Source organism: Berghia stephanieae, chromosome 2, assembly GCF_034508935.2.
Source record: "Berghia stephanieae isolate SIO BIC M18660-M18661 chromosome 2, UCSD_Bste_1.3, whole genome shotgun sequence".
Taxonomy (NCBI): Eukaryota; Metazoa; Mollusca; class Gastropoda; order Nudibranchia; family Aeolidiidae; genus Berghia; species Berghia stephanieae.
Genome location: NC_088361.1, coordinates 76,074,161 through 76,098,608, shown reverse-complemented (window position 1 = coordinate 76,098,608; position 24,448 = coordinate 76,074,161). Strand labels below are relative to the sequence as shown.

At 38.8% G+C, this 24,448-nt stretch overlaps 1 protein-coding gene across 3 annotated transcripts in view; it reads left to right on the top strand.

Moving 5' to 3' along the window:
- LOC144965543 (uncharacterized) overlaps positions 1 to 8,395 on the top strand; it is a 35,610-nt gene extending 27,215 nt beyond the window's left edge. For all 3 annotated transcript variants that reach the window (XM_078900969.1, XM_078900968.1, XM_078900970.1), the window contains 2 exons: positions 1,475 to 1,540; positions 5,202 to 8,395. In XM_078900969.1, coding sequence (XP_078757095.1) covers positions 1,475 to 1,540; positions 5,202 to 5,831 — 696 coding nt within the window. In that variant the 3' untranslated portion in view covers positions 5,832 to 8,395. The remainder of the gene's footprint in view (positions 1 to 1,474; positions 1,541 to 5,201) is intronic.
- The last annotated feature ends 16,053 nt before the right edge of the window (positions 8,396 to 24,448 follow it).

Sequence of the window (24,448 nt, the reverse complement as noted above, 5' to 3'; positions counted from 1 at the left end):
AGATGTGTCTGGAAGTAAACAGTGTTATCTAGACCTGTAAATTCTCCGTCAATTAACTGAAATCAGTCAATTTGTCAAATTCAAATATTTAAAAGATGTAAAGAAAGAATTCATGAATCGTAGCCGAATGACCTTAACGTTAATTACGAATGTTCCACAGCGCTACGCATAGCTCATGGGCCGTTTATATTAACAATGGATATATTGCCAAGGCTAAGCGACACTTTTTAGAATTGCTGTGTCTGAACACATCCCAGTGTATTTTCACACAGCCTTCTTGAAATTATTTTTTCACTTTCCAAACCTGTCGTGATCCCAATGGTAGTCAATTTTAACTGAGCCGCTGAACGATAAATTTCACTGTTTCGTCTAAGCCAAAATTAACCACATTTACCTGAAGGAAGTAAAAGTATGAAAAAGAAAAATTCGAACACCGGAAGTGCGTTATGTAGACACCTTCAAATCCAAAGTTAAATGATTGGTACAAGCACATCTCGATTGCCTCATATTATAAACAAACTGGTTGACCGTTTCTAGTTTCTTCACTGATTGGGTACCTAATTATAAGGAACAATGGTAAGAAGCCTAATTAATTCCCACGCAAATTAGTTTTCTGCCATTGTTTTGCTCAAGCGAGCTTGCTGTTTACTATTCATTTCAATTCTTTGGATTTTTCCGTTATGAATTACGAAGAGTTTCAGTCAATTTTTATAGAGCTCATTTACAGGTCTAGTTATCTCTGTTGGAAAAAAAATTGTGATAGTGTCTTACTTGTGTCTTATCTCATCGCTGGTCTTGCATGCAGTAATTTTAATTGTCCAGTAGATTTACCAGTTTGACAGTCATTCTTGTTTATAAAACTAAATTCCTTAACATGAAATGAAAATGGACAAATTTATCCATTCCTGCGAACAAGAGAGAGTTAAAATTTTACCGTGTTTCCTTTTATAGATTTTGAAATATACATTATTTTTATATGGTCTTGAACTGTTGCAAAGATACAAATATTGATCTTTAAAAAAAAATAGTATCTTGCAAATTCAAGTGATGAAAGGTTTTTTGCATTGTGCCAAATGATAAAACTGCAATATATTCTGACCTAACTGTATCTAGGACAGCAATTTCTTTTCCTGTTTTAACAGAAATTGGGCAAATCTACATCTTTCTTCTTCAGTAGATGTGTGAAAGCTATCTAAGTCTTGCCAGTGGCTTAAAAAAATCAAACATCTACTTTTATGGAATAAAAAGTGATTTTTGTTTTTAAAAAGCAGAAAACTGACATATACATTATTATTAATATTACTATTACTTTGCTTTGTTTATATTTACTCGGCAATATGAACAAATTTGGTGTTTGTAAAAAAAACAAACTGTATGTGGTTCACATAATAATTTAAACAATGGTAAATTGAATGAATGATTGTTTTTTTTTCAAATAAGTGTTTGATATGACAAATAATTATTTTTCTTCCAGAATCAAGCTCTAAAACGACAAATTGAACAATTGAAGAAAACCACTGAACAACAGCCAAGACAGCTGGTTTGTAACTGGTTCATAAAACATCCGTTTATAAATATAGTTTATTGGGAATGTCCTATATTATTTCAGGCCTGTAAATTCTCAGATAACAATCTGAACTCAGACAACCTAATATTTTTCTACCACAGGAAACTTTATAGATAAAATAAATTTTACTGAATTTTCTCCTACCGGAAAAATATAGAAGAAAATAAAATAATGGAAATGCAAATCCTTGCTTCATTACCCAAGCCGTCTCTCGCACTCTCCTACTTCATCCACTGCATTAGTGTGACATGGGGATTCCCTTCTTACAGAGGTTTCTACCTTTCCGATTAATTGGTCTACATTCCGTGATTCGATTCAGCATTCAAGGCAAACATTCCACTTTTCAGCTTTTCAATCAAGGAAAATAAAAAAAGTCTCTCATTAAAAAAAAAAAAAGGGGGGGGGGGGGGGGGCGATGGAGACTATGGCTTATTTCGTTATCATCCTCTATGGTCAATCAACACACACTTTGTGTGTCTGATTAGTCCCTTCAAAGCATGTGCAGTTGATGTCAGATAACATATTTTTGGCAGGGGGGGGGGGGGGGGGGGGGGGGGAATCAATGACCAAAGTATTATTAAGTGGAGGAGAGGGGGTGGTGGGAGAAAGGTGGCTGAGCGGTTAAGGCATTGCATTGTGACCTGGGTAAGATTATTAGCTCCAAATTTGCTCACTTTGGACAACATGGGCGATTCTTGTTAACACCAGACGTTTGTTTGATGTATTATCTCTGATTAATGTCCATTGAGGTAAACGATGGTTTAAAAAAGTCTCTGGCAATTTTGTAAAATGTTTTTTACAGGCCTGTTATTTCTTTTTAATTTTGATTTTTTTTTTTTGTGCTATAAGATAAATGAAAATGGTTAAATATATGTATGGGTCAGATTCAGCTTATTGATACATCTCACCACGTCAGTTTTGGAGGTCTTTTAAAAAGTATAAAATGCATCAAACTTGTTTCTTTTGCTCTCATCATAATCATAACACATTCATTAGATAGCGTGAGATAGCATTTTGAGTAAAAAGGAGATGAAATCTAGTTATGGCAATTTTTTTCTCAGTGATGAATTTTTGTCACAAACATTCACCACAGAGAAGGGCTACTTTGCTAATGTATTAAACAACAAATTCAATAAAAATGATTGGGATATTTATGATTACCATTGAAGTGAGACATAAATTTACAAGTAAGAAGAAAAAATCTCCAGTGATACAGTGTCTTCTATCCCCTTATATCTGTTTCCAACATGCTTTCTGTCTTTGTCTTGGAATGAGATTACTTGGTTTTGTCATGGCCCTGGCCGGAGTCCTAGCTGGGAGGGAAACAGTCAAATGCATAGTTATTATTTTGGGAGATGATATTTTTTTCCTTGTAAATCATCTCTCTGTTATGTATTATTATATTTGATATTTTGAATGTATAATGTATGCATTTGAGTGTATTCCTCTTTGTTGGATTTTGTGCTTGTGTCCAGATGAGACTTATAGGTGATCTCAAACTAAGTACATTGGTGGTATGCTCTTGGAATCAACATCTGAACCCTATTTGTTCTCATTTCCCCTATGCCTTACTTTTTCTTGGGTGCTTTAATTGTAATTCTAGAACTTTTTTCTATCCCATTTTCTTCCTTTTTACTGACGCTGATATAGCCTAAATGTGTTGCAAGCGCCGTAAAACCCTTAAAAACAAAAACAATGTGTTGCAAGCGCCTTAAAAACAACAACAAATAAACAAAATTTGAACTCAATTTTTATTGTCTTAAATAGACAGTACATTTTTCGACTTTGTGAAAGAACCATGGGTGAAAGTTCGCCGGAAAAATCCGGCATGGCCGGATTTTTATTTTTGAAAAAGAGGTCTCGCCGTTTTTTTTTTGTCTGGCCGGAATTAGAAAATGAAAAAAACCGGCTTACTTTTTAATTACTATAATACCACTAATGCTACTGGATCACCACTGAAGTTTATATAATTAACCGCACTTCTGTTTTTTCCTCTTATTGGTAGTTGCAGGATTTTTTTTTCTGAGCACCTGCCTTTGCAGGATTAATATCATTGAGTAACTTTCACCCATGGAAAGAACTCCACGAAGCTTTTTTATTTGGGCGCGGAGGTACATTTTCTTCATTTGATATCTTATTTATTTCACTCACTTGTCTTAGAATTCTTTCCTAATGTTAAGAACCTTAAAGGGGTCATACATTTAAAGAAATAGATTGTATTCCGAGTAATGGAGGAACCACTATTTGATATTGATTCAATGCATTGTCATTTTCTCTTACCGGAAGGTTGACACACAACCCATGTGCTAAAGATGATCGCGTTGTTTTCAATGGGATTCGACGAAACAAATTTAATTTTTGATAAAATCATAACCATGTCATAATCAATCCCATAATACAGGCAAACCATCTTCATATCGATGTAAATACCATGCACGATTTGGTGATGATAGGTCCAGTGGTTTCAGAGTCTTAGTGTTTTTTCATCCATCTGTTGGTATTTTGATGGATTTGTCAGGGAGTTATTCTGTATAGTATTGTCCGGGAGGAATGCTGTTGTGTTCAGTTGGCGCTAATATTGTTTCCATATGTAGGTTTGTTGCACATGTGTATGTATGTATGCTGTGTGTGTGGTGTGGTGTTGGGGGTGGGGGGAGGGCATTTGAAGTTTGGGATTTTTCATTGGGTTGTGTAATGTGAAGTGGAGAGTAAGAAGAATTTTCTTCTGTGTAAGCATGTGTTGAAAAGTTCTCTCTTTCTGTTTAGTGTGGCGTGTTGTTGTTTTTTTAAAAAATGAAATTTCTCTTTTAGACATATGTTGCATTTTTTTTGTTTACTGAGTAACTCTTTTATTTTGAGATGACGTCCCTATGATGTTATATCGAGTGCTTGAGTCCTTTAATTTCTAGATGTGTTCGCTCAATGTAGTTGATGTTCATTCTTGTTATGTTTGAAGGTTGAGGTGTGTTGGTTGCACCATGTTTTGAAGTGGCCATCTGTGAATCCGATGTAATTTTCCTGTCTGTCTGTGTTGGTGCTGGTTACGGTTGCTTTGTATACAATACATGATTTGAGGCATTTGCCTTGGAGGGGGCACAAGTCTTTATTCCTACAGTTGCATTGTTTTTTCGGTGTGTTGTTTTGTTAGTTATGGGTATTGAGGATGCATTTGTTGTAAGCTTTGATTATGTCTTCAATGTTGTTCATGCATAAATAGCTGACCTTTATTTTGTTTCTGTTGAGGATTTTGTGTAATTTGTGGTCGTGTCTGAAGCAGGTGTTTATTAATTTTAGGAATTTTTGTCCGATGTTGGTTGTGACATTTTTTTTGAATACACCATGTTATGTTGTGTGATCTCATCTTTATTCTGGATTGACATATGTCATTTGGCAGGGATCGTTAGCTGAGAGGGAGGCAGTTAAATAAACGTATAGTTCCTTTCTTAGAGAGATGATATTTTTTCTTTGTACATTATCTCATTGCTATGTACTATTTTTGCTTTTAGTTTTGAATATATTGTACATACTTAGTAACTATTTGGTCTGGTTTCCTTGTAGACGACACAGACAGACATAGATTATTAACACAGGTTATTGTCATATTGTTTATGGGTTTTTTTTGGTTATTTTTCAGAACAAACCACCGAGTTATGAAGCATCTTTAAGCTCATCAAGTTATAGCAATGAGTCATCTCCACCACCTCAGTACAGCAGTCAGTTTAGTCAGAATTCCAGTTCCAGATATCCTTACCAGCTTATTCCAGTACAAGAATCGCCAGCACAATCTGTAGATCATGTTGTTGCAATGCCCTTCTCAGATTACACAGCCACTTCAACTTCTAATGCTCAAAACTCAGGGCACAGGTCTCACGCTTCACAGTCTGACATGAGAATTAACTATACCAATCTGTCTCGGCAGGGAACCTATGACATTTCGGGTTCAACTCCTCCTTCAGGCTATTCAGCAAATTCAGAATTTAGAAATTATGGTAACATGACTCGCCTTCCAGCACCTTATATACCTGGGTCCTCTACTCCTCCGATAGGTAATTCTGCAAATGTTGATATGAGAAACTATGCAAGCATGACTCGTTCAGCTATATCATCCCATCCAGGCTGTACTACACCTCCCCTATGTAATACATCCATGCCACCTTTGACTAGAAGAGGTGGGAATGGTAAAGAAGAGATCCCCTGTCCAAAATGCAGTAAAAAATTCTCTGAAGATGTTCTGATGAGCCATATAGATGCTTGTACACAATAAAATCTTCAGCTTTCTGTCTCTTCTTCTCCCAGTCTAAATTTGGATGGAAATCTGCTCAGGATGTTACCTTATTTGTTCTATGAGCCACAGAGGTTCCACATATGTCCACTTATACTGTCCTGACCATCTTCCCTTCTATGGATTGTCATGCCAGCATTTAGATCTGCGGAAAAATCAATGTCATAGTGTCTCGTATCATAATTTAACTCCAGTTTTTAACTGCATGAATTTTGTAGACACTCCCATATTTATGATGTCAGTCTTGACAGGCTGGCACTGAGTGTGAAAAGTGACTCAAAACAAGTGGTGGTCTTAGATGTAAAGATGGTCGGCAGGATAGGGTCTGGATGATGCCTTAAGGACTGTTAAATTGGGGGTTCGGAGTGATCGTTGATTTATTTATAGATGTGTTTGTATCTAGAAATGGTTTTTTTCAATGTGAGTGATTGTTGACTTATTTGGTGATATTATTTATATGTATGAAAATGACCCTGGCATGTCCGAGGTTTATGCTTTTTTGCCTAGCAATTTAAAGTAAGGAACACAAAAAAGTTCCAAATCTAGATTATGTTATACTGACTCTCCAGAAAATGCGGACCGTTCAGCCATATACGAGTATTTAACCTTTCATGGCATATTTTGCATTTTTTAGTTTCTTTGCATATTCGCATAAAAATAAAAACCCAAGAACAAACTGTGTCTTCTATCCCCTGATATTTGTTTTCCAACATGCTTTCAGGCTTTGTCTTGGAATGAGATTACTTGGTTTTGTCCTGGCCCTGACCTGAGTCCTAGCTGGGAGGGAAACAGTCAAATGCATAGTTATTGTTTTGGGAGATGATATTTTTTTCCTTGTAAATCATCTCTCTGTTATGTATTATTATGTTTGTTATTTTTAATGTATAATGTAAGCATTTTAGTGTATTCCTCTTTGTTAGATTTTGTGCATGTGTCCGGATGAGACTTATAGGTGATCTCAAACTAAGTACATTGGTGGTATGCTCTTGGATTCTACATCTGATTCCTATTTGTTCCCAATTCCCCTTTGTCTTACTTTCTCTTGGTTTCTTTAATTGTAATTCTATAACTTTTTACTATCCCATTTTCTTCCTTTTTACTGGCGCTGATATGACCTTAATGTGTTGCAAGCGCCGTAAAACCCCAAAACAAAACAAAAGACTTATAGGTGATCTCAAACTAAGTACATTGGTGATATGCTCTTGGAATCTACATCTGATCCCTATTTGTTCCCAGTTCCCCTTTGTCTTACTTTCTCTTGGATGCTTCAATTGTAATTCTAGAATTTTTTACTATCCCATTTTCTTCCTTTTTACTGGCGCTGATATGACCTTAATGTGTTGCAAGCGCCGTAAAACCCTTAAAAACAAACAAAGAACAAACGGCACTTGCAACACTGGTTGCAGTAGTATTGGTGGTGGTAGGGGTGGCGTTGTGGTGTTTGTAATAGTAGTTGCAAGGATGGTGATGTGATGGTGGTGGTAGAGATGATGAAGTAATAATGGTTGTAGTTGTGGCATGGATGGTGATGTGGTGGTTGTTGCAGTAGTGGTGGTAGGGATGGTGATGTGGTGATTGTTGCAGTAGTGGGGGTCGGGATGGTGATGTGATTGTAGTAGTAGTGGTAGTGATGGTTGTAGTAGTGATGGTGATGTGGTGGTGATGGTGGTTGTAGTTGTAGTAGTAGCAGTGGTGATGATGACGATGTGGTGGTGGTTGTTGTAGTAGTGGTAGTGATGATAGTGTGGTGGTGGTGGTTGTAGAAGTAGTGGTAGTGATGGTTGTGGTTGTAGTAGTAGTGATAATGATGATGATATGGTGGTGACGGTTGCTGCTGTAGTGGTAATTATGATGTTGTGGTGGTGGTTGTATTAGTAGTGACTGGGGGGGGGGGGGGGGTATCCTTGGAACAATTAAACACACCGGAATTCGACGGAATTTGCCCGTTACCCGGAATTTTTTGCTCCAGACCGGATTGTTTTTCCGGTGAAACCGGAGTTTTGGCATCACTCAATATGGCATGAGCTTAGAATATACAGTTGATAATGTACATACATATTTTTGAAATAATCCAAGTATTACCTTTGTAGGTTTGATGGGAGCATCACCCTTGAATCGTATACCTATGATGTTCGCATGGGTGTACGATCCGATAGAGATGTCGTTTCTTCTTCTCTTTACTAGCCTATCCTGCTTCTTTGGTTTGTGATTGTATTTTTGACAGGGGATATTTTTTTTTCTGTAAATCTTCTGTCTGTTTGTTCTTGGTTATTTATAATTTAGCTTATGATATCTTTAGGTTATGATTTTGATTTACATTTGTACTATTTTTGTTAGATTGCTTGTTTTTTTGTTTCAGCGGTCTCTCATATAACCTCAATTGTGTTGGAAGAGACCTAAAGCAACAAACAAACAAAAATAAGATGTCCTTAACATAAATAAAAAATCCAAAATCATTTTTTTAATGCCGACAATTTTATGACATTGCTCACTTTTTGAAGATTTTTTTGTATTTAAATAAAGAATCAATGAAATAAGAATTTTAATGTGACATTTTTGTCTTATTTATCAGAGGAAATACGGTTTCAAAATGCCAAAAGTTAAAGAAGGATTTATAATTTCAAAGTACAGTTTTGAAACTATGTGAAGCCTGGTGGGCAGGGAAAGAAATATCAAGAAAGAGGATGGGAGAGGAAGAGAAAAAATGAGAGAATAAAATACACACACAAACACACACACACACACACACACAACCGTGAAAAAGCGAGCAAGAGAGGAGAGAGAGAGAGAGAGAGAAAGAAAAAGGAGCGAGAGGGGGAGGGCAGAGAGAAAGTAAGTCATAGTCAATCAACTGGAAACATATTGACCAATGAGATTGCAATTAAAGAAATGGGCTGGTCAAATATTTTATTGCATTGTTCCATTTTGAGACAGATGACAGCTTCAGGAGGAGGGGGTGGGGCTTATTGTGTAATGACTTACATGAAAACATGTTATTGAATCTCTCAAGTTCTTCACCCACATTGTTGATCGTCTAAAAAGACTCCCCCCCCCCCCCCCCCCCCCCCCCTCGCCTTCTTTCAATATACAGAGAAAGCACGACAAAAACGAACATCACTCTCTCTCTCTCTCTCTCTCTCTCTCTCTCTCTCTCTCTCTCTCTCTCTCTCTCTCTCTCTCTCTCTCTCTCCTTTTCATCTATCTATCTATCTATCTATCTATCTATCTACCTATATATTTATCCATTAATAGGTCTGCCTCTCTTTCTCTTTGTCTATCCATACATTTACCTTTTTTTAACAGGCTCTATTTACTATTCTGCTTAATATGAAATGTTTATCCTACAACAATCTCTGTAAATGTAAGATTAGGCAATCATGAATAAAGAAAGAGGGACAAAGGACCCTCACCTCGATCATTAACCAATGCAGCTAGACAAAGAAATAATAGCACTTGGTGTGTATCGAAATGCACAAACACGCACACATATGTAACACACGCATGCTTACGTCATGACACACCGCCCGGGCATTTTAATGGTCAACAGGCGCATGTGATGAGGCGTTGACCAATCAGAATCATTCATTTGTAAAGTTGTCAAGGAAAACCCTAGACTTGTTTACAGTTTTTAAAGTTCATTATTGGTTGAACCATGAAATTGTGGAAACAGTCATGCTTACTCTGAGATAGATAAGGACACGCCCTTTGCTGTGGTATCTTACATCTTATTGGTGGAGGAAAAGACTTAATATTACTAAGCCTTGGAAATGGTGGCTCTCTGAGAGAAAGTAACTCTAGTTTTGAATGTTTCACTGATAGTTGCTTTTTTAAACTTTAAATATATATAACTTATCGTCAATACTTATGTTGAATTATTATGTTTTCATGTAGAAAAATGATTGTAGTTTATGAAACAACCAAAAACTGAAATTTGATCATTTTGACCATTTCCACTTTAAAACCGGTTTTCTTCGTTTTCCAAATCCCGACTTAATACCGCTTCGAGGCGTAGGGTCACATATATAGTTATGGGAGATTAAATTTTTTGTCTTGTAAATCATCTCTGTAACTATTATGCATTGTATTATTTTACTGGGTGGGGTTCCTGACCTCCCATAGTGGGCAGGGAGGTACTGTCTGTGTCTTCTACCCCCTATATCTGTTTTCCAACTTGCTTTCTGTCTTTGTCTTGGAATGAGATTACTTGGTTTTGTCCTGGGCCTGGCCGGATACCTTGGCTGGGAGGGAAACAGTCAAATGTATAGTTAGTTTTGGGAGATGATATTTTTTTCCTTGTAAATCATCTCTCTGTTATTTACTGTATTATGTTTTGTTTATGTATTATATATGATTTGTAAACATTTGAGTGTATTCCTCTTAGTGGGACCTGTGCTTGTGTCTGAATGAGACTTTTAGGTGATCTCAAACTAAGTACACTGATAGTGTGCTCTTGGAATCTACATCTGTTCCCCATTTGAACTAGTGCCGCGCTGAAGACCGGTCTAGACCGCGGTCCGACGGTCTTTTAGCTATGAACCGAAGACCGGTCCCAGAGGGGAAGACCGGCGCCGGTCCTCACTTCTTATCACCTTTCAACTAGTGCGGGCGGTCCTTGCAAGGACCACGGTCCTACGGTCTCGCGCCATAGCCTACTACTTCCCCAGCGCAGGGTTGCCAGATTATTTTTCAACAAAATGCCAGGGGAAGACTCAAAAAATGCCAAAACACTCAAAAAGATGCCAAAGTCTGTTGACTCCCACCCCCACTAAGAAAACTACTCACTTTTGATAGACAATTTACTATCATTTCCTGGTGGCTTGCGTGTTTTCTTTTCTTTTTCTTTTTTTTTTTTTTTTTTTTTTTTTTTTTTTTTTGAATTATACTAAATTTCCTGTTGGGGTAATTATTTACCTACTGACTACTAAGTGGAGTGCTAAACCACTACACCACGGTTGGATTTTAAGAATGAAAAAGAAATGTGAAGATGTTTGTTTTTACGCGTTTAGAAATAATTAAGAAAAGGTGTCATTTGAAGTATAATATACAAGAAAAGAAAATGCCAAATGAAAATGCCAAATGCCAAATGATTTTTCTAATGCCAAACGGTTTTCAAAAATGCCAGATTTTTGGAATCTGGCATTTAAAATGCCAAACTGGCAACTCTGCCCAGCGATTCGTTGCTTCGGTTGCCTATCTTCCACCAATCACCACCCATCCCACTTAATTAATCGCACCCACCCCCCTTTGCCATACACTAAACGACACAGACGACCATACAGGCAGACGACCACCAACCTCCACTCCGCAAACCGCCCTTTCGTGTGTGAGATGGGGGGAACAGGAGGCGCACGCCTTGGACGATTCCATTATACGGGGTAAATTTCAAAATTTACTACACCATAATGATCGCAATGACAATGATCTATGGTGAAGGCATGACCCCTCTTCTCTAATGGGTTATTGTTTGAAATGTATGTGACTACTAAAGATGTGTGTGTTTGTGTGTGTGTGTGTGTGTGTGTGTGTGTGTGTGTGTGTGTCGAACCTAGCAAGTAGCAAATCCGATTTTTTGTTTTCTTTTGTCCATCTCTTGTCACCACTCCTTTCTATCGCAGTGTTGTCATTTAAAATAATACAATAATATTAAAATTTCGTTGGTGTTTTTACTAATCAAATAATATGAGTTTCATTAGTTTCTTCCTTCCAAAAAACCCAGTTATAACGTCTGAATTTTAAAAAAGTCCAATAGAATATTTGGGGACCCCGATAGCTCAGTTGATAGAGCACTCTCTTTATACGCAAAGGGCCAGAGATCGATCCCGGGTGCAGTCGATTTTTTTCTGAATCCCTGTCTACTCAGCAATGAATGGGTAGCTGAGTTTGTTAGATCTGGCGAAAAGTCACCATCGACCCCTCTTATTACCTCATCCACCCCCTCTTATTATAACTTCACGTCTCTCTCTTACTCTTCAATGCTCGCTGCCCTCTAATTGTGTGTGGGGGGGGGGGGGGGGGGGGGGGGGGGGGGGGGGGGGGGGGGGGGGGGGGGGGGTAGGAGTTTCGTGTGTGTATCAACGCCACGAACAACTCGATCAACGCCTTGGGCGATGCCATTATCTCCGTTAATGGGGATAAATTTCAAATTTTATTAAATTATCGAAGTAACAATAAGTACGGTGAGCAAATAAAGAAGGCATCACCCCTCTTCTCTAATTAGGTTACAATTTGAAATGAGTGTGACTACTCCGTGTGTTTTACTCCTGTAGACCACGGTTTTCATCGTGTAGCGGTCTTTAACGGTTCAAGAATGAACGATCCCATGGTCTCAAAGGTCAAACCGGTTCGAATTTCCAACAGTCTCTCAGGAATGTTCAATGTCGAAAAGGACCGGTCCTTGCGGTCTTCATTTCCCAAGGACCGTAGGACCGTGGTCCTTAAGCTTGCCAAGGACCGCCCCGCACTAATTTGAACCAATTCCCCTTTGTCTGCCTTATTCTTGGATGCTTTAATTGTAATTCTAGAACTTTTTTCTAACCCACTTTCTTCCTTTTTACTGCGCTGATATGACCTAAATGTGTTGCAACCGCCGTACAACCCTTAAAACCAAACCATCTCTCTCTCTCTCTCTCTCCCTCTCTCTCTCTCTCTCTCTCTCTCTCTCTCTCTCTCTCTCTCTCTCTCTCTCTCTCTCTCTCTCTCTCTCTTTTTTTTTTTTTTTTTTTCTCTGGGTGGGGTTGCTTACCTCCCATAGTGGACAGGACAGCCCTTACTGTATCTTATATCCCTCTCTATATCTGTTTTCCAACATGCTTTCTGCCTTTGTCTTGGAATGGGATTATTTGGTTTTGTCCTGGCCCTGGCCAGATAACCTGTTTGGGAGGGAAGCAGTTAAGTATGTACATATATAGTTATGGGAGATATTTTTTGTCTTGTAAATCATCTCTGTAACTATTATGCATTGTATTATTTTACTGGGTGGGGTTCCTGACCTCCCACCACCCATAGTGGGCAGGGAGGTACATGCTGTGTCTTCGCGGGTGGTTGGATGGGAGCATCACCCTTGAATCATATACCTATGATGTTCGCATGGGTGTACGATCCGATAGTGATGTCGTTTCTTCTTCTCTTTACTAGCCTATCCTGCTTCTTTGGTTTGTGATTGTATTTTTGACAGGGGATATTTTTTTTTCTGTAAATCTTCTGCCTGTTTGTTCTTGGTTATTTATAATTTAGCTTATGATATCTTTAGGTTATGATTTTGATTTACATTTGTACTATTTTTGTTAGATTGCTTGTTTTTTTGTTTCAGCGGTCTCTCATATAACCTCAATTGTGTTGGAAGAGACCTAAAGCAACAAACAAACAAAAAAAAAAAAATGCTGTGTCTTCTATCCCCCCATACCTGTTTTCCAATTGTTTCCTGTCATTGTCTTGGAATGAGATTACTTAGTTTTGTCCTGATCCTTGCCGGAGTTCCTTGACTGGGAGGGAGACAGTCGAATGTATAGTTATAGTTTTGGGAGATGATATTTTTTTCCTTGTAAATCATCTCTCTGTTATGCATTGTATTATGTTTAGTTTACATATTATATTATATGATTGGTAAACATTTGAGTGTATTCCTCTTAGTTGGGACCTGTGCTTGTGTCTGGATGAGACTTTTAGGTGATCTCAAACTAAGTACTTTAACGGTGTGCTCTTGGAATCTACATCTGTTCCCAATTTGAACCCGTTCCCCTTTGTCTTACCTTTTCTTTTGCGCTTTAATTGTAATTCTAGAACTTTTAACTATCCCATTCTCTTCCTTTTTACTGGCGCTGATATGACCTTAATGTGTTGCAAGCGCCGTAAAACCCTTAAAAACAAAACAAAACTGACCTCCCATAGTTGGCAGGGAGGTACTGACTGTGTCTTCTACCCCCTATATCTGTTTTCCAACTTGCTTTCTGTCTTTGTCTTGGAATGAGATTACTTGGTTTTGTCCTGTTCCTTGCCGGATACCCTGGCTGAGAGGGAAACAGTCAAATGTATAGTTCTGTCATCTGCATTTTTTCTAGCCGCAAATGACAATTTGCAGCCGCAAATATCAGGGCGATCCGCAAATTTTGGCAAATTTCCCAAAATTGGCAAATCGTGGCAAATTTTGGGAAAATTGGCAAATCGCGTGGCAAATTTTGGGAAAAAAAGAAGCGAAAACAAAATTAACGAAAAAAAAAAGTGCGAAACTTGAGAAATGTTGCAGCTTTGCCTGGGCCCAAACCAAGGGAAGCTACTCTCTACGGATAATGATCCTTTAAAATCTTTGTAACAACGCTATTCACAGTCATTTCATTTCTCAAGTCAAATAAATCGAGTCACTTACACTTCCAACTTCAGTCATGGATCGTTTTGTCAAAAAATCTTCAAATAAGGACCCAAAGTGCGGCAAATTTTGGTCTTTTTGTCAAATTTCTTGGCAAATTTTAGGGTTTTTTTGGGTAAATTTTAGGTCCCAATTTGGCAAAAAATGCAGATGACAGATAGTTATTGTTTTGGGAGATGATATTTTTTCCTTGTAAATCATCTCTCTATTATGTAGGTATTATTATTATTTTTGTTGGTTTGAATTTATATAATAATAAGCATTTATATAATATAAGCATTTGAGTGTATTCCTCTTAGTGGGGACCTGTGCCCGTGCCTGGATGAGACTTTAAGGTGATCTCAAACTAAGTACATTGAATTGATGGTAATGTCTTGGAATCTACACCAATTCCCTATTTGTACCATTCCCCTTTGTCTTACCTTTTCCTGGGTGCTTTTATTGTAATTCTATAACATTTTACTATCACATATTCTCCATTTTTACTGGCGCTGTTATGACATAAATGTGTTGCAAGCGCCGTAAAACCCTTAAAAACATAAACAATTGTATTATTTTACGCTTATATATAATTATTTATAAATATTTGGGTGTGTTCCTCATGCCAGGGACCTTTGCTTGTGTCAGGATGAGACATTTAGGTGATCTCAAAATAAGTACAGTGCAACCTCTGGATAACGACACACCTGAATAACGACAACCTCTGGATAACAACATTGACCTCTGGTCCCGATTTTTTTGCTATATGTTATTAGTAATAAAAAAACCCAAATAGCGACATACATTTTAGTAAAACCCCTGTTTAGTGACATCGTTATAACAATAATAGTCAGTTGGTACCGATGCTTGGTAATCGACCATCGTCATCTCGTAGTCTTATAAAAAAAACGCCCCCCCCCCCCCCCTCCCAATGAGATCACTTTGTTACCGACCAATCAGAACACATGTCTACTACACTGCATGGAACCAGCGCTGGTTCATATGGAACCACAGCAAAAGAAGTTTATCATTGGATGGAATTCTCAAGGGTCCATTAACCTTCCATATTAGCTACCTGTCTGAGGTCAGGCAATACCGTGCCCAATGGGGGCAATTGTGGATATTTATAGTCTAATGTTTGTTGGAATAGCGTAGAAAACAATAACAACCCCTTTCACTTTATTATTTTCATTTGAAAAATCAGTTGTTTCTCTAAAAACATCAGTCTAAATTTAAACTTATTGTGGTTAATACAAGTTGTTTTGTTTTGTTTTTTAATATCGCAATATGTAGATCTACAAATTTGTAAGTGCTTGGGAATTTTGATGCACTTAAAAAAAATGTTGGTATTCAAACCTCATCAGCAGTATCGTATGGATTTGACTTGAATTAAAATCAAAATTAAATTGTGCTCTTGTGTGGTATTACCATGTCTGCACTTCGTATTTATTATTATTATTATTATTATTTATTCGGGCACTGTTTACAATCAAAACAATGACAATACACATTGGAGAGGGAAAGCGTAACTGGTATACCCTTTGTATACAGGAGAAATACACATTCTAACGTTTTTGAGACGTGATTTCTCTCAGGCACTGTAATCATGAGTCTCAACACGCCCCCTTTTGCCGCCATCTTGAAAACCCCGGGATAACGACATAATTTTCCGGTCCCCGGCGATGTCGTTATCCAGGGGGTTGTTAGTTTGCTCTTGGAATCTACATCTGCTCTCTATTTGAACCAATTCCCTCTTGTCTTACTTTTTCTTCCTAAGTGAGGTTCCTGACCTCCCATAGTTGGCAAGGGAGGTACATACTGCATTTTCTATCCCCTTATATCTCTGTTTTCCAACATGTTTTCTGTCTTTGCCTTGGAATGAGATTACTTGGTTTTGTCCTGGCCCTTGTCGGAGTCCGGGCTGGGAGGGAAACAGTCAAATGCATAGTTATTGTTTTGGAAGATGATATTTTTTTTCTTGTAAATCATCTTTCTGTTATATATTATTATATTTGTTATTGTTAATGTATAATGCAAGCATTTGAGTGTATTCCTCTTTGTTGGATTTTGTGCTTGTCTTCGGATGAGACTTATAGGTGATATCAAACTAAGTACATTGAATTGATGGTAATGTCTTGGAATCTACACCAATTCCCTATTTGTACCATTCCCCTTTGTCTTACCTTTTCCTGGGTGCTTTTATTGTAATTCTATAACATTTTACTATCACATATTCTCCATTTTTACTGGCACTGTTATGACATAAATGTGTTGCAAGCGCCGTAAAACCCTTAAAAAACATAAACAATTGTATTATTTTACGCTTATATATAATTATTTATAAATATTTGGGTGTGTTCCTCATGCCAGGGACCTTTGCTTGTGTCAGGATGAGACATTTAGGTGATCTCAAAATAAGTACAGTGCAACCTCTGGATAACGACACCCCTGAATAACGACAACCCCTGGATAACAACATTGACCTCTGGTCCCGATTTTTTTGCTATATGTTATTAGTAATAAAAAAAACCCAAATAGCGACATACATTTTAGTAAAACCCCTGTTTAGTGACATCGTTATAACAATAATAGTCAGTTGGTACCGATGCTTGGTAATCGACCATCGTCATCTCGTAGTCTTATAAAAAAACGCCCCCCCCCCCCCCCCCCCCTCCCAATGAGATCACTTTGTTACCGACCAATCAGAACACATGTCTACTACACTGCATGGAACCAGCGCTGGTTCATATGGAACCACAGCAAAAGAAGTTTATCAGTGGATGGAATTCTCAAGGGTCCATTAACCTTCCATGTTAGCTACCTGTCTGAGGTCAGGCAATACCGTGCCCAATGGGGGCAATTGTGGATATTTATAGTCTAATGGTTTGTTGGAATAGCGTAGAAAACAATAACAACCCCTTTCACTTTATTATTTTCATTTGAAAAATCAGTTGTTTCTCTAAAAACATCAGTCTAAATTTAAGCTTATTGTGGTTAATACAAGTTGTTTTGTTTTGTTTTTTAATATCGCAATATGTAGATCTACAAATTTGTAAGTGCTTGGGAATTTTGATGCACTTAAAAAAATGTTGGTATTCAAACCTCATCAGCAGTATCGTATGGATTTGACTTGAATTAAAATCAAAATTAAATTGTGCTCTTGTGTGGTATTACCATGTCTGCACTTCGTATTTATTATTATTATTATTATTATTTATTCGGGCACTGTTTACAATCAAAACAATGACAATACACATTGGAGAGGGAAAGCGTAATTGGTATACCCTTTGTATACAGGAGAAATACACATTCTAACGTTTTTGAGACGTGATTTCTCTCAGGCACTGTAATCATGAGTCTCAACACGCCCCTTTTGCCGCCATCTTGAAAACCCGGGATAACGACATAATTTTCCGGTCCCCGGCGATGTCGTTATCCAGGGGGTTGTTAGTTTGCTCTTGGAATCTACATCTGCTCTCTATTTGAACCAATTCCCTCTTGTCTTACTTTTTCTTCCTAAGTGAGGTTCCTGACCTCCCATAGTTGGCAAGGGAGGTACATACTGCATTTTCTATCCCCTTATATCTCTGTTTTCCAACATGTTTTCTGTCTTTGCCTTGGAATGAGATTACTTGGTTTTGTCCTGGCCCTTGTCGGAGTCCGGGCTGGGAGGGAAACAGTCAAATGCATAGTTATTGTTTTGGAAGATGATATTTTTTTTCTTGTAAATCATCTTTCTGTTATATATTATTATATTTGTTATTGTTAATGTATAATGCATGCATTTGAGTGTATTCCTCTTTGTTGGATTTTGTGCTTGTCTCCGGATGAGACTTATAGGTGATCTCAAACTAAGGACATTGGTAGTATGCTCTTGGAATCTACACCTGATCCTTATTTGTTCCCTGTTCCCCTATGTCTTACTTTTTCTTGGGTGCTTTAATGGTAATTCTAGAACTTTTTACTTTCCCATTTTCTTCCTTTTTACTGGCGCTGATATAACCTAAGTGTGTTGCAAGCGCCGTAAACCCCCCCCCCCCCCCCAAAAAAAAAAAAAAAAACAAAAACAAAAACAAAAACAAACAAAACAACTTTTTCTTCGATGCTTTAATTGTTCTACAACTTTTTTACTGTTCATTTTCTTCCTTTTTACTGCCACTGATATAAACCTAAACGTGTTGCAAGCACCTTTAAACTGTTAAAAACAAACATCTCTCTCTCTCTCTCTCTCTCTCTCTCTCTCTCTCTCTCTCTCGCACACACACAGACACATACATACACATTCACTCTCTTCATTATCCTCCCATCCTCTTTTTCCATCCCACCCCCTCGAATCCGATTCAAAATGGGCGACACCTCTTGGCGTCAAGTTCCTTGTAAAATTTTGTTATACCTTTCATATCGCGACTTTTAACATAAGATCAATATCTAGTGAACTCTGAAAAGTACAACAAGCGAAATACATTCACATTTTTCAACGTCCACGTCTTTAAAAAGAAAGTTTTACAAGAAACAAATTTTCAGAATGGTGTCGACCGGCTTATCAATGGACACCGACCACTGTGTTCTGATTCAGCGTCCCCACATTATGGATGTGGATTTTTCAAAGAGTCGAATGTCTCTGACAGGACATGTCCCAACCAACTCAAAACTGGAGAGAATAATTCAATTACAGATGTGAACAATAACACAGTAACAATAGTAAACGCTAGAAGCATACCAGTTTGTAAGACCCAGTTTGTCACAGGCCGACCCCGCCTCGACCCCTGCAGGATAGAAGTTCTCACCGACACTCTCAAAACGGGGAAACTAATGATTGATTGTATGAATTACTTTTAAGTAAGTAAAATAAGTAATTCATGGATGCCTTCGAGATTAGATTTTCAGATTATCGAGAGAAGTTTAACACAATTAAGAACCCAGGCTGTTCGTCTACACCACATTAACAAACAATCAAATATAGTAATAATCAACACACTTAAGAATTGTAATTTGATGTTAACTCATTTTTATTTCTAAAAGCTCAGCAGGAAATCACATAGGATTCGAGTTAGAGATTGGTTAAATAGCAGTCTCCAGTCCATTGCCATTACACAAAGGGACCCCACGACGATGAAAAAAAAAATATATATATATAGAAGGTCTAGAAACCCATCCCTCTCCAGTCCAAAACTTCAGTACCTGAATAAGAGGTACTATTTCTCATCGATAACCCTGTTAACTTAGATCAAATAACTATTAGATTTGTTATAAATATGCGCGCACGCTGACACAAAACACGCTCATAATCTCTCTCTCTCTCTCTCTCTCCCTCTCTCTCTCTCTCTCTCTCTCTCTCTCTCTCTCTCTCTCTCTCTCACACACACACACACATCTTTCGATTAATCGCACTTTGGTTATTATGCATTATTAAAATCAATGATGATGCCACTCTCACAAGAAGTCTTTCTAGTAAGGGTGAAAGTTATTATGTAACATGTCAAACTATATACTAAAAATCTGACAACTCATTGATTGTCCACACACACTCACACACACACACACTCACACACACACATACACAAACAAAAAAAACCCAACCTTTTCCTAGGTAAAATCATGTATTTAAAAAAGGCAGAAAACTCGTCCTTCAAATATCGATCAATTCAAATTACCCTCATCGAGGCAAAAACTCTCAAATCTGGGACTTCGCGGACCTGGATCTATTATACATGGGTTTCACTTTAGTTCTCCATCAACCACTCTCACAATCGCTCCCAATTTCCTTTCACTCAAAGAATAAATAATGCACGCATTGTAAATATCATATGTTAATGTTAATCATAATTCTACACGATGAAATTGATAAACGTATAATGATACATAATTAGATGTCAATTAGCTTTGTCGACACTCACTTAATTAAAGTCACCATCTTCGCCATTCGCAGGCCTTATTTTTTTTGGACCCATAGAAAGAGACTGGCATCATTTATTGCTTGGTTTCGTTTTCAAATACAAAAAGGATTAAGCGCAATAATAAGAATATAAGTAAAGACTAAGTAAATATCATACATCAAGTATTTATCTGGTATTTACATGCATTTTTTCCTTGACAACGAAATACAACCCCGGTCTTTTTGGGGTGGCAAATTTGATTTGTTGGACATATCCAACCTGTTTAACATAATAGAATTTAAGAACAAATCGATACGATGTGTGTATGTTTATGTGTGTGTGTGTGTGTGAGAGAGAGAGTGTGTGTGTATGTATACGTGTGTGTGTGTGTGTGTGTGTGTGTGTGGAGCAGGTGATGTGGGGGTGGTGTTGAGTTAGTCACGTGATAAGGGCCTTCTTAACAAGGACACTTTAGTCAACATATTATCTTGAGGACCTTTTTGGGGTTAAAGGGAGCAGACACATTACTAGATCCAATAATATCTATTGCATTTGACCCCCCCCCCCCCCCCCCCAACCCCCAACAAACCTTATAAATACAAACAACAAAAATTGAACAAAAGAAAACCAAACAAAACAAACACACACACACACACACGCACGCACGAACACACACACACACGCACGAAATAACACACACAAACTCACACACACTCCAAGGGAACTTATGAATGAGTTCCCTCTTTCTATCCTCCTAGTCTTTTCTTTTCTTCTCTTTTGTTGACGTTTTGGGCTATCTGGCTCTACCGATCCTCCAGGAGTGGCCCGAATCATCACACTCGCCTACTTGATATAAACTGTAGAAATACATAGAAGTATTGGTGGAAAAAGTCAGTCAATTTTAAATTGGCTCCTCCAATTAAATCTAGTCGTACTAACAGTTCCTGAAAGAAAATGAACGAAAATGAAGTTAAACACACACACACACACACACTTACACACGCACACACACACACACACTTACGCTCACACACACACACACACACACACACACACACATATATATATATATATATATATATATATATATATATATGTGTGTGTGTGCGTGCGTGTGTGTGGTGTCTGTGTGTGTGTGTGTTTGTTTGTGTGATAGATAAAGAAGGAAAGGAAGGAAGAAAGATAGATATGTAGTAGAAAGATGAATATTGATGACTGGGTGCAAATCCGAGAAGAAAGGGAAAGTCAAACACATGAATTATGTATCTTCGGAACTTCAAATAAATATGATACCATTAACCAATATAAATAACTGATTGTCCAAAATTCAGTGCAATTAATTTTCATAAAACGTACCTCATTATCTACTCTAACAAGAGATTTATGTAAATAGGAGACCTCCAGTGCCCAAGGAAATCAACCATTTTCTATAAATTTTACAAGCCTTAAAAATCCATGAGGTATTCTGTAAATATTTCTATGAATCTAACTATCCTTTATATCGTTATTCAACCCTAGTTGACCATTTTGATGTAAGTAGTAGTAGTAAGCTTCGCAGTTCGAATGACGCTTGCTGAGAATTGTGTGATTCAGTCAATATAAGTATAGCTGCTCTCTCCATCCATGTTGTTAATTGTTTCCATTGGTCACGGTCCTGGGCCAGAGTTTTGAGGTTGTCAAGATCTTGTTGTGACATTAGTACGGCGGGCACTGCAGTATGTCTTAGTTCTTCAGGGATTAATTCGGCCTCATATGAATCCAGAAATGTCTGATATGTAGGGGTGTGTCTTTTTTACGAAACCCGCCGAAACCCGCCGAAACCCTGCGAAACCCGCCGAAACCCGCCGAAACCCGACGAAACCCGACGAATCCCGACAAAGTTATGGGAAGTAGGTGGCTGTGGGGAGTGAACCTAGAACACAGGGAAGTGTACACCATTGGGGAGTGAACCTGGGACTGGGTTTCGGCGGGTTTCGTAAAAAAGAACCAGTGCTTTTTTACGAAACCCGCCGAAACCCGCCGAAACCCGGCGAAACCCGACAATATCCAGCAAAGTTATGGGAAGTAGACAACTGTGGGGAGTGAACCCGATACTCAGGGAAGTGTACACCAGTCGGGAGTGAACCTGAGACTAAGGTTATCGGCCGGTTTCGGCGGGTTTCGTAAAAAAGAATTAGTACTTTATTACGAAACCTGCCGAAACCCGCCGAAACCCGACAATATCCGGCAAAGTTATAGGAGTTTGGCAACAGTGGGGGGTGATCCTGGGAGTCAGGGAATTGCACACCAGTGGGGAGTTAACCTGGGACTGTGTAAAAAGGATATCAGTGGGAAATAAACCTGGGACTAAATGGAGATGGATAACATTGAAAGTTGAAGCCGGATATGGGAGTTGAGTACCAGAGGAGAATGAACCTGACACTATAGAAGGTGGGCGCCAGTGGGGAGTGAACCTGGGACTCAGGGAGTTTCACACCAGTGGGGAGTTAACCTGGGACTCTGTAAAAAGGATATCAGTGGGAAATAAACCTGGGACTAAAGGGAGATGGATACCATTGAAAGTTGAAGCCGGATATGAGAGTTTGGTACCAGAGGAGAATGAACCTGACACTATAGGAGGTGGGCGCCAGTGAGGAGTGAACCTGGGACTATGTAAACAGGATATCAGTGGGAAATAAACCTGGGACTAATGGGAGGTAGATACCATTGGGAGTTGAAGCCGGATTTGGGAGTTTGGTACCAGAGGAAAATGAACCTGACACTATAGGAGGTGGGCGCCAGTGGGGAGTGAACCTGGGACTATGTAAACAGGATATCATTGGGAAATAAACCTGGGACTAAAGGGAGATGGATACCATTGAAAGTTGAAGCCGGATATGAGAGTTTGGTACCAGAGGAGAATGAACCTGACACTATAGGAGGTGGGCGCCAGTGAGGAGTGAACCTGGGACTATGTAAACACGATATTAGTGGGAAATAAACCTGGGACTAAAGGGAGGTGGATACCATTGGGAGTTGAAGCCGGATTTGGGAGTTGGGTACCAGAGGAGAGAGAAACCTGACACTATAGGAGGTGGGCGCCAGTGGGGAGTGAACCTGGGACTATGTAAAAAGGATATCAGTGGGAAATAAACCTGGGACTAAAGGGAGATGAATACCATTGAAAGTTGAAGCCGGATATGGGAGTTGAGTACCAGAGGAGAATGAACCTGACACTTTAGGAGGTGGGCGCCAGTGGGGAGTGAACCTGGGACAATGTAAAAAGGATAGCAGTAGGAAATAAACCTGGGACGAAAGGGAGATGGATACCGTTGAAAGTTGAAGCCGGATATGAGAGTTAAGTACCACTGGAGAATGAACCTGACACTATAGGAGGTGGGCGCCATTTGGGAGTGAACCTGGGACTCTGTAAACAGGATATCAGTGGGAAATAAACCTGGGACTAAAGGGAGGTGGATACCATTGGGAGTTGAAGCCGGATTTGGGAGTTGGGTACCAGAGGAGAGAGAAACCTGACACTATAGGAGGTGGGCGCCAGTGGGGAGTGAACCTGGGACTATGTAAACAGGATATCAGTGGGAAATAATCCTGGGACTAAAGGGAGATGGATACAATTGAAAGTTGAAGTCGGATATGATACCTGGTACCAGAGGAGAATGAACCTGACACTATAGGGGGTGGGCGCCAATGGGGAGTGAACCTGGGACTATGTAAACAGGATATCAGTGGGAAATAAACCTTGGACTAAAGGGACATGGATACCATTGAAAGTTGAAACCGGATATGAAAGTTTGGTACCAGAGGAGAATGAACCTGACACAATAGGAGGTGGGCGCCAGTGGAGAGTGAACCTGGGACTCAGGAAATTGTACACCAGTGGGGAGTTAACCTGGGAATATGTATAAAGGATATCAGTAGGAAATAAATCTGGGACTAAAGGGAGATGGATACCATTGGGAGTTGAAGCCGGATTTATTTCCCACTGATATCCTTTTTTAGATATTCACAGGTTAACTCCCCACTGGTGTGCAATTCCCTGACTCCCAGGTTCACTCCCCACTGGCGCCCACCTTTTATAGTGTCAGGTTCATTCTCCTCTGGTACCCAACTCCTTAGTTCGGCTCGGATACCCACAGTTATCCATCTCCCACAGTCCCAGGTTAACTACAAATTGGTGTGCACTTCCCGAGTCCCAGGTTCACTCCACACTGGCGCCCACCTCCTATAGTGTCAGGTTCATTCTCCTCTGGTACTCAACTCCCATATCAATCTTCAACTTTCAATGGTGTCCATCTCCCTTTAGTCCCAGGTTTATTTCCTATAGTGTCAGGTTTCTCTCTCCTCTGGTACCCAACTCCCAAATCCGGCTTCAAGTCCCAATG